The following is a 14,834-nucleotide window of genomic DNA, read 5'->3' as shown; positions in this document are numbered from 1 at the left end:
AATTTGTTCATGTATACATTCGCGCGTTATCTCGTGGTGAATATTGTATAGTTTCAGAGTGATCCGGGCTAATTCCTGAAAAGCTGAGTTATAGGGTGTGAATTTTGGCGTTCATTTTGAACACCACACACGCTGATCAGCTGAATCGATATGAAATCATTGTAGGATCAAGGTGGAATTGATGTCAGATAGTCCTTACCTTTGATCGGGGTTAATCCAAAAAGAATATTCGAATTGTCTGATTGCGATTTCCAGTATTGATGTCCATCTGGTCCCTGACATGAAGTGGCACAAGATATGCCTCAAATGTGCTGAACGCGTTTCGAAGTGATCGGATGAAGCGATTTACTAAATTCTCCGCCCGGACAAAATTAGATGTGACACAGTGTGAAATAAGGTTTCATAGGGTGGGCGATACTGCCACCTAGCAGGATGCGGCCGGTATTGCACTCTAGGGATCTCAGAATGATTTCCTATGGTAACACGAGGTCCGTGAACCTGTAATGTATAAGAAAATTTAATAAAAGAAAAAAGGATCTAAAAACTAGTTTACTCGTCTTTGGCGCTCAACGCATGACGGCCAAAAACAAATTAACTCGTCTTTGGCGCCCAATGTGTTAACCGATTCGTGGCCAACCACGTACATATACGTGATTGGGCGCCATCCTTAACACTTTTGATGCCGGCCGTGTTTTCCTTTTTACCCCTGAATGCCGCCACCCACTTCAATGTTAGCGTTAAAAACGCATAATCTATGTTTTAAATTATGGCTATGTGTCTAATCTCCCCGTTGCTTATCAATGACTTGTTTGCAGTCAACATTGTCGAAACGGATTTTTTTTTAAATCGGTTCATATCCTTTTTATAGCATTTCGAAAAGCTATCGTTCTCTAGAAAATTTCCGGAAAATAGAAAGATTCCCCCATAAACGGCATTTATTGAAATATTCTCGTATACACTAGACACATTGTCATTTGTCGGCCTATTTATGAATAGTTTTCAAATAAACGCTAGATTATCGATAGTATATGTGTACTTATGCACGCTATAGAAGCGGGCTGAAAAATCGATTCTCTCATTTCCTCAATGAGTTTAACTCTAGCTTGTGTAGGGCCGAAACGCCAATCGATTTAACGTCATTAGCTTAGCACCCTATAACTAGCTTTGCAGGAATTAGCCCAGAACATTGCGGTATATAGTTCATATTCACAACGCTATAAAACTGGAACATATTGATGAAAAAAAATATTCTTTATGGCATATTGAAGAGAAGGTTTATACTGTCAATTGACAATGGACACATAGCAATAATATAAAATAGATTTAGCTCTACAAACAACCTCACGCACAGTGAAAACTTGTAATGAAAAGATGGCCTCAAAGTGGGATTAGACAGGCCCCAATGGCCCCGAATGTGTTAATGTTAACTGCTACTGTTTTGTGTGTTTGTTGTTGTTGTTGTAAGGAGTGAGTGCAGAGCGTGCAATAAATACCAGCTACTTGTTCGCCATCCTTTGGTTCCCAGAGAATCCTACAAGGTCATTTTAATATGTGCAATTATCAATAAAGAGTTGGGGTGGGGGCTTAGAATGCTAGCAGTGAATAAACATACCAGCAGGGATGTAATGTTGATGTTGATGGTAAAACGAGTCCAAATGTGCCATCAACTCAGGTAAATGTACCGTCAAATAAATATACAAGATAAAATATTGCTTTATATTTTCTCAATTCAGATGTCATGAAGGCTTAAGATCAGGGTATCGCTGTTCTTATAGTTCACTTAACCAACATATTAAGTATAACAATAAAACAGAATGAACAGAATTATATTTTATTCATGAAGAGAAACACATTTTGTCATAAAGACTTACATTTTGTTTGAGCCCACAGACCCAAATAGTCTATTCTGTATGTTTTTGGTCTATAAAAGCAAACTTTAACTAAACCATCTCATTCTTATCAACCATTTACATTGCAAGCACAATACAAGACAGTTCATGAGGTTTAAGGATGAGACCTGCACTAATTCTTAAATTTCACTTTGTTATTAATGTATTATAAGAAACAATGAATGTTTGTGATGTAATCCATTATTTCATTGTATGAAATACTTCATGTAATCTAATTTTCTTTTTACATTTTTATTATTATTTTTGTATTTATTTAAAACATTTTGCCCAATAGATTTTTTGAGAAAAACCACATGTTAAAAAATCACTTAGGCCCTGGTTATACTATAACAATCAAAACAAGCGACTCCAATCATATCATAAGTGCTAAACATTGAAAATCCCTTTTGGTCCTGGCCATAATTCAACAATTGGCTGACCTAAAGTTCGGAGGTCATCACAAATATTTTGTAAATGGAACTAGCCTAATTTCCAGAAAGCCAGACTCACAGCAAAAAGGTTACAAAGAGTTAATTTTAAACAACAATGGAAACCAGTTTCGGAACATCAAAATCAATTAGTTGCTATAGTGAGTGGCACATTATTTATTATAAAAGTAAACTCACAAGCACAAATCTGATTTGTCAACATGAGGGTTATTCATTAAATCAACCGTCAAAACTTTAACGTTACACTTAACTTACATTTGAATTACAATTGCATCCTTATCCTCTCTTACTGAATTTAGAATAAGATAATTTATTCCATGATAACCCTTGTGTTGTAACCCAAGCAATTATGTTCGACAGTCGCCCTACGATAACAATTGTGTTTTTAGTGTGCAATATATTAAAAAACACGTTAGTACTTGTATAGCGTAAAGCAGATGTGTGTCAATTTAGAGGAAATAACTGCACTTAAGCGAGGTGCACAGGTTACAACACAGAAATTAACATGATTTAACAACTTTAATAATGCACTGTTCATTTACAGATAACTTTCAATATACATACATGTGTGAATATATATATATATATACTCAGAGGACACAATGCTATAACAGCTGCACACAGGGTATCTATGCACGTTCATGTTGCATGTAAATGTCCCTGTAAATAAACTACTGTACCCAGTAAGAATTCATACATACCAATGGGCTACTCCCATGTGACACACAGTGTCACAAACATTATGGCATTGATTTTTTTTCTCCCTTTATATAAATAAAACTATTTTGATACTATACATTTGTTATTTTCTTTTCTCTTTTTTTAACGATCAAGTAAGAGATACAATTTGTATCAACAAGCAAAAGTCAATTCTAGACATTTGTGGCTTAGTTTGTTTGTGGCACTTAAAAAAATAAGGAGGAGCCGTCATTCCAGGTTTTATTCTGACCCTTGAGCAAGGTAGAAATATACTCTTGTTAAGGATAATTACAAATCTCTCACGTGATAAGATGATACAGTAGTCGTTTGGACTGAAAGTGGCGTATGATCAAGGTGAAATCTGAATGGTTTGGTGGCAATGATCATACAAAACAGCAAACAACAAACAACTAGGCGGCTGGGTGGCGCAGCGGTCTAAGCGCTCGTCACCAACGCGTGAGACACCGGTATCGAATCCGGCTGTCAGCGTTGCCTCCGGCTTGGGCCGGCCTCAATTGGCAGAGTCAGCGGGAGGAGAGTCTATGGGTGGTAATCTGGTCGTTGTAAACAGTGACTCCTACGGGTCGGTCAGGGCGCCTGCACAGCAAAGACAGGAGATGTCGAGGGTAGTGTGAGCCTCCCACACGTTACACCTCGCCAATGAGAGTCCACGCTGGCAGGTGAAAAGAAGTGGCTGGCTGACTCTGCATGTATCGGAGGGGACATGCGATAGATTCTTCAACCCTCCCTACGACCGACCAGTGGGGGGCACATGCGAGCAACGATCAAGACAGGGGAGGGGGGAATTGGCACGACTAAATTGGGATGGGAGAAAAACAGAAAGAGAAAAAGTGGATACAAAAATAAAAAATAAAAAAAGCAAACAACTTGGAGGCATAAATGGTATGGTTGGTTACTGAATTAAGATGATTTGATTGTGACTTTGGCCCCCCATTATTCCGATACATTACAAGAAAGACAAACCATGTACTTTTATTTCACATGGGCCACAGACTACTCTCAGCTCAAAGAATCATCCATCACTTGAAAACAAAAGACTTGGTTCAACTGAATGAATTCATTTCCAAAATGTTGGTAGTTTCTCCAATGGAAAAACATTATACTAAGTCAAATACAGCATAAATGTCGATTGAAAACGGTTTACCAACCAGCAAATTATATTTTGTTCAACATTTACAAGTATGAATAAATTCTTCAAAGTCTCCCAAGTTTCTTGTGCATTTCCAAAAGTTTTAATTTGTTCTTGCAATCTGTTACAATTGACTGTATTCACACAGCCAGTGACCATTTTGCTCTTACATCACACTCTGAGAATCCCATCCTGAGTGTGACATGAGAGCAAAGCGGCCACCGCGTGAACGCAGTCAATTCGACGACGTCACAGGCGGATTCGACAAGGGTGGCACACAAACGTTAAGCCTAATGCTAGAAACAACCCTGACGGCAGCCTTGCAATCTGAGTGTTTCGCAGGAAGAAACATTTAGGCAGTTTGTCAAACCTTCTCATGAACAAACAAGAGGCCCGACACGACCTGCTTATTTCATGAAAAAAATACACACAAAGTCAGTAAAACCCAAAATTAATTTGGGCAATACAACATTCAAATACATGTATATATCTATCCATTTACCTTGGTTGTCCCTCAGCATTAATAAGGAAACAAATGCATTTTGAAGCACTTTGCCAATGAGACCAGTTAGGCTTAAATAACAAGCCCCTTCAAAAAAAAGGGAAATACCACACAAGTTAATTATATGCTCTTCCTATGACCTAGGACAGTCCATTAACTCATTCCCCGCCAACAACGAGTTTACTCGTTATTGGGAGCCGACGCTTGAACGCCAACGAGTATACTCGTTATTTGATAGTTTTTCCTTTTATTCAATATTTTTATTCATTATTCATCCAGGGACCTTGGTGTTACCATAGGGAATGAATCTGAGGTCGCCAAAGTGCAATACTGGCCGCATCCAGCTAGACGACGGTATCGAGCACCCTTTGTAACCTTGTATCTTGGCCTCTGGAACGGCCAAATGTCTCCGGTTTAACTTTTCCTTATGGGGCAAGGCGAGCGGTTCTCCCGGTTCCATTGAAGCGCGTCAAATATCCCTGATCCATATGTTGTGGTGGATTATGCCGTGGACCAAATGGACATTGGATGTACCAGATGGCGATCAAACAATTGGAATCTGACGTCAATTTTAGCTTGATCCTGCAATGCTTTTGTACCGATCGGGCTGATAAGCGTTTTTAGTGTTCAATACGAATGCCGTTACTGACAATCAGAAACGACCCCCGCCCCCCCCCTTTCATGCATTCATGATGGAACATAATACCTATGATATAGATTTGATTTCGGAATAATAGCGTGTACAGGCAAGAAACGGCAACGTCTATAGTGGAATTGAAGTATAAAGCTATAACTCAGCATTTCGGGAATTACCCTAGACCGCTCTAAAACCACACTTTTATTCACCACGGTATAACACGGGAACGTATGGATGGAAAAATTCATTATTTTTCACATATTGAACAATAGATAGGGGATGTAAAATGGGCCATAGTATTGTATCCATAGCTATAATATAGAATATAGTTATAGCTCTACAAACAAGGTGACGCACTCCTATCTTTTAAAGCGTGGCAGTGCTAGAGCGGGGCCCCGACTAATTCCCGGCGGGGAATGAGTTAAGTATGGTTGCCTCTATGTTTGTAGTCAGATTTTTTTTTTTCATCTATCCCACAATGCAAAGCGTCTATCCTCTTTGGCTGTTAGCAAGCATTAGCACTAACATTAACTACCAAACATTAGAGCTGCTATGTTATCTACCAAAATGTTACAGCCAATGCTCATTAGTGTTCATTAAAGAGGGCCTTTGATTAACAATAGCTAGCATTAGCGGCAACATCTAAAACCTCCTGGACAAGATAAGACAGGTAATTGAAGATAGGATGAGGCAAAACACTGGGCTGTGAGGTCTGGACCCTTTGTCTGCAACTTTGGGATTAGTATTGTTAGTCTCAGTTTGATTTTGTGTCAGTTTTGTAATACATCATCTATTTTAATCTTCAAAATTATTGAAAACTATTCTTCTCAAATAGTCTTCAATAGGAGACTTCATCGATTCAATATTACATTCATAAACCAAATGTTTCATAATGTATGCCCAGACCAGAATTGTACAATTAGTCTTTGACGAATGCCCAAACTGTCAAATTGTGATCGTGACAACCATGTGCACCCATCAGCTGATTTCTTCTGTTAGTAGCTTTCATTATTACATTTCATTATTTCCATATGAATCTAATTAAATAAAGCAAACAAATTCCAAAATTTCATAGCAAATTCAAACTCAATGGAGCTACTATTTTTATGGAGTTTAAAAGTTTGAGAGTCAGATCTTGTTTTAGTAAGCAATAGAATCATCATGACAAATTTGACAGATTTATGAATTGAAAAATCCTACACATAGTGGGATTGCATAAAATCAGTGGACATGTGAAACATAAGAATGTCTTAAGTCAGACTGATGCAAGTTTCCCACTATAATCAATATATTCTTCTAAATCAAAAAGAGTTTGGTAGAATATTAACATTAGACAAATTCTAAATTTTTTGGCATTATTTGAGCAGCTTATCGTTGAAAACATGGCTTTTCAATTTTCATGTATGTTATATGTACATAGATGTGTGCACAGCTGTACAAGTCAAATCCCTTTTTGGCTTGCTATGCACACTCAAAGAATTCTACCAAAATAGTAGCTATGTTAAGTGAGATTGAGAAAATATATCTCTGTAGATATTTAGCTAGTGCTTTACATTTCAAAAAGGAGAACGTTTTCAACAATAAAGATTTTCATTGAAACCCATTAGACAATGACTAAAGCGTGAGGTCATTCAGATATAAGGCCATTAATTGTCAAGTCCATGCTCTGAGGTATACACTACCTCCGTCTTATCTCAGAAAATCACTGCACAAAAAAGTCACAAGTAGTATTTATATAGCAGTGACAGACCCACGCAGAAATATCTATAGTTAAAGGTCACATAATTATGAAAAAACTCACTTTTCAGTGCTTGTGCACATACATTTGGGTCTCCGATAGGTCTACTAACACACAGACTGTGAAATATTTTTTTCTGGACTGCCTAGGTCCAAGCCATTCAGATTCGCCTCTCCCGTCATAGGTCAATCGAAGTTCATAGAGAATTCATGGTCCTTCACTCGTGTGTGTGCATGTTAAAAAACACAAGTAAAAAATGCCGGCTTGCTCATTTTGCAACATTTTCGTTTTCTACCAAACAGTTATCTAAAATATGCCGACAGCATTTTAGGCGAGAAGCAAAGCATGCAATTGCTGGATCTTACCTCATATTTAATCTGCAATGCTTAGTTTGACGGTTTGATCTGAATTTCGTGGGCCAGGTGCGGGCGGAGATCACTCGTACATAGTTCCAGAGCTGCAGCTCATTAGCATTTAATGCTACAGACAAAGAAACATCCTGTCGAGAACAGGACTTAAACAAGAGGGGTATAGACAGAGGCATGCTAGAATGAATAATCTGAGTGGTATTTTCAGCAAGAAACTTCAAAAGACATGTTTTGGGGACCTCAGAGACCTGTAGTAACTTGTTGAAAAGGAGTATAATACGTGACCTTTAAGCTACCAGTAGCAATTTTCTTTACAGTCCATAACACACTCATCTTAACAAGAGCTTCAGAACAGCTACATGGTACATTCATGAATGGCAATTAAACTCTTAGGTCAGGCTTAATTACATAGTCTTTGAATTAATGCCATCATTGTGGATGCCCAGAATGTGATAACATTTGGAAAGTCTACCAAATTCAGTATATGTTGCTGAGTGAACATTATCAGTTGGCTAGCTAAATTGGAATGATGCACCGTTGTGCTGCTAGACAACTTGATAATCAAATAGTTTTGTTACTTTAGCTAGCTAGAGAACTTGCTAATCATGCATCTTATGCCAAGATTAAATTAATCAATTGTGCAATAGTGAAGTCCCTATTGATCAAGGGGACTTTTTATTTAAGAGCTGAATCAGCATTCTCTAATGTGCTACTAAACTGCTATGAAACTCTTGTTTTGGCTTTATGAATGTTATAAACCGGGTTTTCATTTTGGTGTTACTGTTGTACCTCCCTATATGAAATGCACTGTGTTCAATATGAAAACACACATTTTTTTTTATTTAACAAGTGACACATATTTATCTTAGATTTGGACTGAGGACAAATTACTTGCAGGTAGACTTAGCTGTGTAAAACCAAAAGGCTGGGCATCACTGGAAATACTTCAAAAAATATTAACTCCTGAGGGCATTATGTGAAGTTGCACATGCAGCAACACGAAACAAGTGCCTTAAATACTGCTCAATAACCTTTAAGTCCTCATTTAAATATCTCCCTGGCTTTTGTCACCAGAATTCGCAACGACGTTGCCATGCCTACCATTTTAAGGTTGCCTCATCCATTACTTGTTGAACACCCCGTCGTTTTGAAATCGCTCAGTGGCTCAGCTTTGTAACTATGACGGCAGCGAGTTGCTGTGGATCCGTCAAATGAGGGTTCTTCTCCATGACCGAGTGGACGACGTAAGCAGGGAAAATGTTGCAGAGGTTCCGATACGTTTGGTACTGGTGCTCCGGGATGACACGCTGCTCCTGGTGTTCTGCGAGAGACGGCCTCTCCCATGGCGAATGCCAAATTTGCTCCATTTTGTCTGGCATGCTGCGGACCATGACCCGCTCGCAACACGGCTGCATCAAGCTGTTGCTCAGTGGGTACGAATGATATCCATAGGATTCACTGCCACGAGGCAGAGGGTCCCAGCTCGCATGCTGCTCGCGGCACAGCGGAGGTCGCCTCTGTCTCATCGGGTTACTTTCGTATAGCCTCGAGTCCGATATGCTGTCCATGCGCGTCATGCCAAGAGAGCGTGTAGGCTGTGACAAAGATGGGAGGACATTTTGAGGCATGGGATAGTCCCCGGGGCAACTGGACCTCGCTCCGACCGCCGGGTGCTGAAGGTGTGGTGCCAGATGAGACACGGACTGCTTACGGGGGCCCTGCTTGGGCTCCTCGGGCCCATAACTCTGAACCCTGGTCAGTGCCTCGCGGTGAAATCCACGAGAGAAAGCATGAATCCTACCTTGTGCAGAAGACTGCTGCTGAACCTTCATGCTCTCCTCTAAGCTACCGCCCACAGAGCGCGGGTACCGCTCGCTGTAAGAAGCGAACGAATCGCTGTTCGAATGGCTGAGGCAAGATTCGGGGCAACGGCTGGGATTTCTCTGAAACACGCCGTGTTCATGCTCCATGCTACAGAAACTGTCCACGTTGTGCATGCTACTCATGCTCATGTTGGAAAAGTCGCTATGCATGGAGTAATATCCATGGTCACTCACAGAGTCATACTTGGGAAACTGGTCACCGTAAGTGACGGATGCGCCGTGACTGTTGGTGACTAAGATGGGCGGGTACTGTACACTGGACATGTGCTCTAGGGAGCTGTGGGTGAACTGCAGTGATCCTGGGACCGGGCTGCTGGCCGATCTGGTGTTCAAGGCACCAGCCGCGTGGCTCTTGGCGGGCTGCATGGTGGGCACGCTGAGAGCAGACACAAGGGAAGGCACAGAATTTGCCTCAGGCTTCCTAGCGGCAGAAAGCAACCCCTCTTCCGGTTCACAAGCCACTGCCCGAATGCTGGGGTCGGACTGCCGCTTGGGTGGCACACGTTTGACCTCAGAGATGATATCTCCTCTTAGAGTCGCTGGCCCGATACCACACTTGGCCAAAGCCCCCTCGCTCAGCGTCTTCACTGCGGACAGCTTGGCCCGGAGTTCATCAGCCACAGACCGCTGAGGCTGATTCACACGCTCCGGGTGGTAGTACTTGCACTTGTGTCCATATGTACACTTTTTACCTGTTTCAAGAAAAGGCAAAATAGGTGACATACATACAAAACACTGGTACAAAACACTGACACGTGACGTGTATTTACATAAATAAATAATTTCAGAACTTGACATTATGCAACCTACCATAAGGGCAAGGCTGTTTTTTGTGCTCTGGAACGACGGGACGCTTGCGAAGAAAATTCTCTAAGCTTGGACCATGTCTGCCCAACGGATCATCGGGTGGCATGAATCTAGAGGGAAAAGTCATTGTTAAATTAAAAGTATTTTTTTTTGTTTTGGTCTGATGTGAGAGTTGCACTTGAGTGGGGATAGGGAATAGGTTGCTATTGCTGGCCATACCTTAGGCTCTGCCAAGAGAGGTCTGGAGAAATGAACACTATATAGCTATACTACCCCACCTCAAATGGATCCGTCATCAGCTCTATTTTCAATCTTTCAAAATGTTCTTATGTACCCCAGTTGCTATTGCATGTACTTAGTGTTTCATTACACGTATATGTACATACTTACCAACTGTTTCGCCTGTTTTATAGCAACACTACTATCACCGAAATCTAAGAAGGGAGATCCCCCCTTGAATGGCCCTTCTAAGGTTTCTCCCCTCCACATTGCCTGTGGTGCTTTTTTCCTATTGCTAGGTTTTTAGTGAATTCTTCCTTACCTTCGCATGGGGTATGTCTGGGAGTGTTGCATTTATTTATTTATTTTACATTTTATTTTGGATTTCAGGTGTTTTAGTTTTGTTCTTGATTTATTGTGATGTTTCTACTTGACTTGTTTAATTTATTTGTTATTTATTTATTTTATTTTATTTTTCATATACTATAATAGTATAATACTACAATATTAGTGTAGCCTAATCTTTATCTGCAACTGAAGAAAAACCCCATTGATTTAAACAGAATGAATACACATAATTTCTCTTTTTTAATTATCGAATAATAATAATAATAAAAAAATAAGAATTTGAATGTCGATTTAGAATTTGAATGTCAACCTCATGAATGAAGCTTTGAAGCTTCTAACTATTCGGTACAGCCCTACCGGGAACCTTGATAAGCGGCAGATAACCGCTCTACCACCAGAGCCACTGTCGCCCCCTAAATATATATTATAGCTATGTAATAATTTATTATAATGTTAATTACTTTAATTTAATGTTAATTACTTTACTGACTTCTGAGGTGTGGCCAGCAAAAACAACCTATTCCCTATCCCCACTCTACTGCAACACACACATCAGATCAAAACAAATAGAGATTAATAAACAAAGTGCAGGATCATGACTCATGAGGGGCCATTTGGCCAAGAGATCACTTTTTGACGGCATTACAGATTCTACCTTTAATTCAAAACACAAATTTGCCCCACCGCGAAAAAAGGACAAAGATTAGAATGTTTTTCATTGTCAAATTAATTGAACAAGCTCTTATTGTACACTCGGACAGAATGGAAAGAATGTATGCAAGGTCAATAGATGGACATGATCAGAGCGAAAGGGTCAGACAATAAAGGAAACGCAGACAAACCCTTCACAATGACTATAAAAATAGACTGCTATGAATGCTCTGTAGTCTAATAGAATATGTTTGGAAATGGTCCATTTGTGTAAATGTTGACTATATATACCACTACTGAGATCAAACATACTTGCATCTCTCCATGCCAGTTTCCCTTTTTTACTGCTCAAGTCAAACGGTCAAACACTAAAGCAAGTTTCTGATCATATTCTGTTTGAATGTACAGTTAAAGAATATGTTGTTTTCGACTTAAACCCTATTTTTCCACCATCATCACCAATCAATTTAAAGATCTTGTAAATTGGGCATCATTGAACGAGTTGTGACTGTCCAGCCCTCTGACTGGCTGTAGCTCCTCCCATCTACAATAAAATCCCCTGGGACAGCTCCAAAAGTCAAAGAATGTCCTAAAACACACCAAGATGTCCTTTTAACACTGACACTCACATAGTAAGACGTGTCTTTATTTTATTTCAGCACATTCATGACCTGAAACTCAGAGTATTAGAAATGAGAGTGAAGAGGAACTATGAGACTTCTAAAGCAAACACACAATAAAGTATAACTGTACCAAAATAGCTTGTTTACAGACATCGCTTTGTATTTTCAGGCACGTTCAGTGTGAAACAGTGAAGACGTTCTATGACTGAAACACAACTCATTGAATAGTAGCCCAACTATCGAGATCTTGGTTAGAATTGATCGGCGTGATGCCAGGTGATTGAAAATTGGAATTGAAAAGTCTAAAATAAATTAATTATTCAATTTCTATATCGTTTTCCCTAGCACTAGGACAAAGCACTTTGCATTGGAATCACTGCATACATTTCTCCAGTAGTTTCAAAAAATTTCCAGTATATAACCAGAGTTATCCATTGTTTTAAAACTTTTTTTTACATTTAAAAATAAAAAAACATATGCTAAGTTTTGGTGTGGAATGACAAATAATTAAATAGCTTATTTTCCAGCAAGACATACCATCCAAGGATCTATAATCCCATAATTACAATAGTGAGAAGAATCCTGAGAATTAGGCCTTGTAGATAATTATAGTATAACGCTACGATTAGAAGGTGACTTACTTATCATTGACAAATGAGTACATGAGCAGACGCTCCTCGATGAACTTTTTCCATTCCGGCTTCTCGTTCTGCAAGTCCCTGTAGTTGTCGTTTGACACAATGATTCCGTCTGAATCACAAGCCAGCTTCACTATGAAGCGATCGTCGTAGCAGACCACCCTCCTGCCCTGAACCCTCCGGGATGGAGTGAAAACCACGATCTTCTCCTTTTCCAGCTTGCGCAAGATTTCTTGTTCTGCAAGATATTTCAAGTAATCTTTAATATCACCTACCACTTCATTATCATGTTGTCTCTCCACACAAATAAGATGGGGGTATTTACTCCCTTAAAATGTATTAACACTTTGAGTGCCACGGACGCTTTATGTCGTTAGTTCATGCCGACTGTTGAATGCCAGCAACGCTATAGTGTTTGTTTTGTCTTTTTTTTTTTTTATTAGCTATTTGAATTCATATTTCATAAATCTAGGCTCACGCTAGTGCAGCAACCTCTCTCTGAGCTCCATTGGGAAAATACCGCCCCCTATCGTCTCTCCCTGTGTAACTGCACCCCATTGGATTAGACTGGTGGGGGGGGGGTCCCCCAGCGATCCAAGTGATTGCCGAGCCGGAAAAACAGCGTGGAATACATATTTACAGTACCCAGCGCTGAATCAATAAACGTGATCGATATTTGGAATGGCGATCAGGAATTGGAATAATCTTTTTGGAGAACATCTGATCTGAGGTAAGGAATCTATTTTACCAGTCTTAGGATAATCGGATCCGTTTTCACAGAGATATCAGCGTTTGCCCCATGTGTGTGTGTGTGTGTGTGTGTGTGTGTGTGCGCTGATCAGGAAATGAGAGAATAATTCAAAATGCTATCAAACGGAAATGAACCGATTAAAAAACAATCCGTTTCGACAATGTTAAATTCAGTTTAGTTGTATTTTTTTGTTTGTTTTTAGTTAACTTTTTTAGTTTTTCTAAGTACAAAATATAGTCAGTTTAGTTTTAATTTCTATTGAACTAAAATGGTTTAGTTTTTTTTTGTGTTAGTCAACTTTTTTTTTTTTTTTTTTTTTTTTTTAATCTTTTTTCCCCCTCCTTTTACCGATTTTTCTCCCATCCCACTGTTAGTCGTTATGCCAATTCCCAACCCCCTTCCTGGTTTTTGCGCACCCCCCTACTGTTGGTCCGAGAGGCTGGAGACTGTCACATGCTTTCCTCCGACGCATGTGCAGCCAGCCGGCAGCCAGCCTGGCAGCTCAGATTCTCACTGGGAGAGTGTAACATGTGGAAGGTCGCACTACCTCTCACCAGATCCTACCCTCGCTGAGCAGGCGCCCCGACCGAACTGTAGGGGTCGCTGTCCACAACGCCCAGGACCCACCCGCCAGCTTTCCCCACCGCCTAATACTGCCAATTGTAGTGTGAACGACCAGCCAAGCTGGTGACAACACCGGGAGCTGGGCTCGAACCCAGCATCTCCAGCGTTGGTGACAAACGCAATCTCCGCTACGCCACCTGACCGCCCAGTCAACTAATAGTTAACCGTGATGCCCACTGAGGGCTAGATCCACAAAGAATGGATTGCACGGAGCAAGTTGCACCCTTACTTACAATTCATTATGAATTGAAAATGGGGGACCCTGATGTAAACAAGACGAAAGTCCCTCTCTGGTCTGCATCCCCTTAAAAATTGTGTGTATTGAGCCGTACTGTATTGTACCCATTCTGCAATCTGTTAATACAATTTTCATTCAATCGATCACCGTGCAGATTGATTGATTGAATGAAAGTTTTATTAACAGATTGCAGAATGGGTACAATACAGTACGGCTCAATACACACAATTGCAGACCAGAGAAATACTTTCGTCTTGTTTACATCAGGGTCCCCCATTTTCAATTCATAATGAATTGTAAGTAAGGGTGCAACTTGCTCCTTGCAATCCATTCTTTGTGGATCTAGCTCTCTTCTTGTTCAATATGCCTGCATGAAATGGTTTGGATCGACCACTAGAGGGTGTGTCCTGTGTGTGTCCACCCCACCTAGCGCCAGTAGAGGGTGATCTTGCATTTGTCAAAAGGGTGGAAAATTTACACATTCTACCAGCACTACTATGACAGAACTAAATGAAAATAAAGAGCATGTTATCAGTACATAGTCTTCAGAGCACCATCATTTAAACCTCTTCAATAGAGAAAATCCATCCTAAAGTAGCGTGATTTCTATTTGTGAATAT

General features: G+C 40.1%; 1 protein-coding gene across 1 annotated transcript in view; it reads right to left on the bottom strand.

Moving 5' to 3' along the window:
* Positions 1–1,854: 1,854 nt before the first annotated feature.
* zc3h12b (zinc finger CCCH-type containing 12B) overlaps positions 1,855–14,834 on the bottom strand; it is a 38,593-nt gene continuing 25,613 nt past the window's right edge. The window contains exons 4-6 of the mRNA XM_084320903.1: positions 12,605–12,839; positions 10,126–10,232; positions 1,855–10,007 (exon numbers count right to left, since the gene is read on the bottom strand). Coding sequence (XP_084177029.1) covers positions 8,590–10,007; positions 10,126–10,232; positions 12,605–12,839 — 1,760 coding nt within the window. The 3' untranslated portion in view covers positions 1,855–8,589. The remainder of the gene's footprint in view (positions 10,008–10,125; positions 10,233–12,604; positions 12,840–14,834) is intronic.

This window comes from Notolepis coatsorum (genome assembly GCF_963971535.1).
Source record: "Notolepis coatsorum genome assembly, chromosome: 8".
Taxonomy (NCBI): Eukaryota; Metazoa; Chordata; class Actinopteri; order Aulopiformes; family Paralepididae; genus Notolepis; species Notolepis coatsorum.
This window is presented reverse-complemented; position numbering and strand designations above follow the sequence as displayed.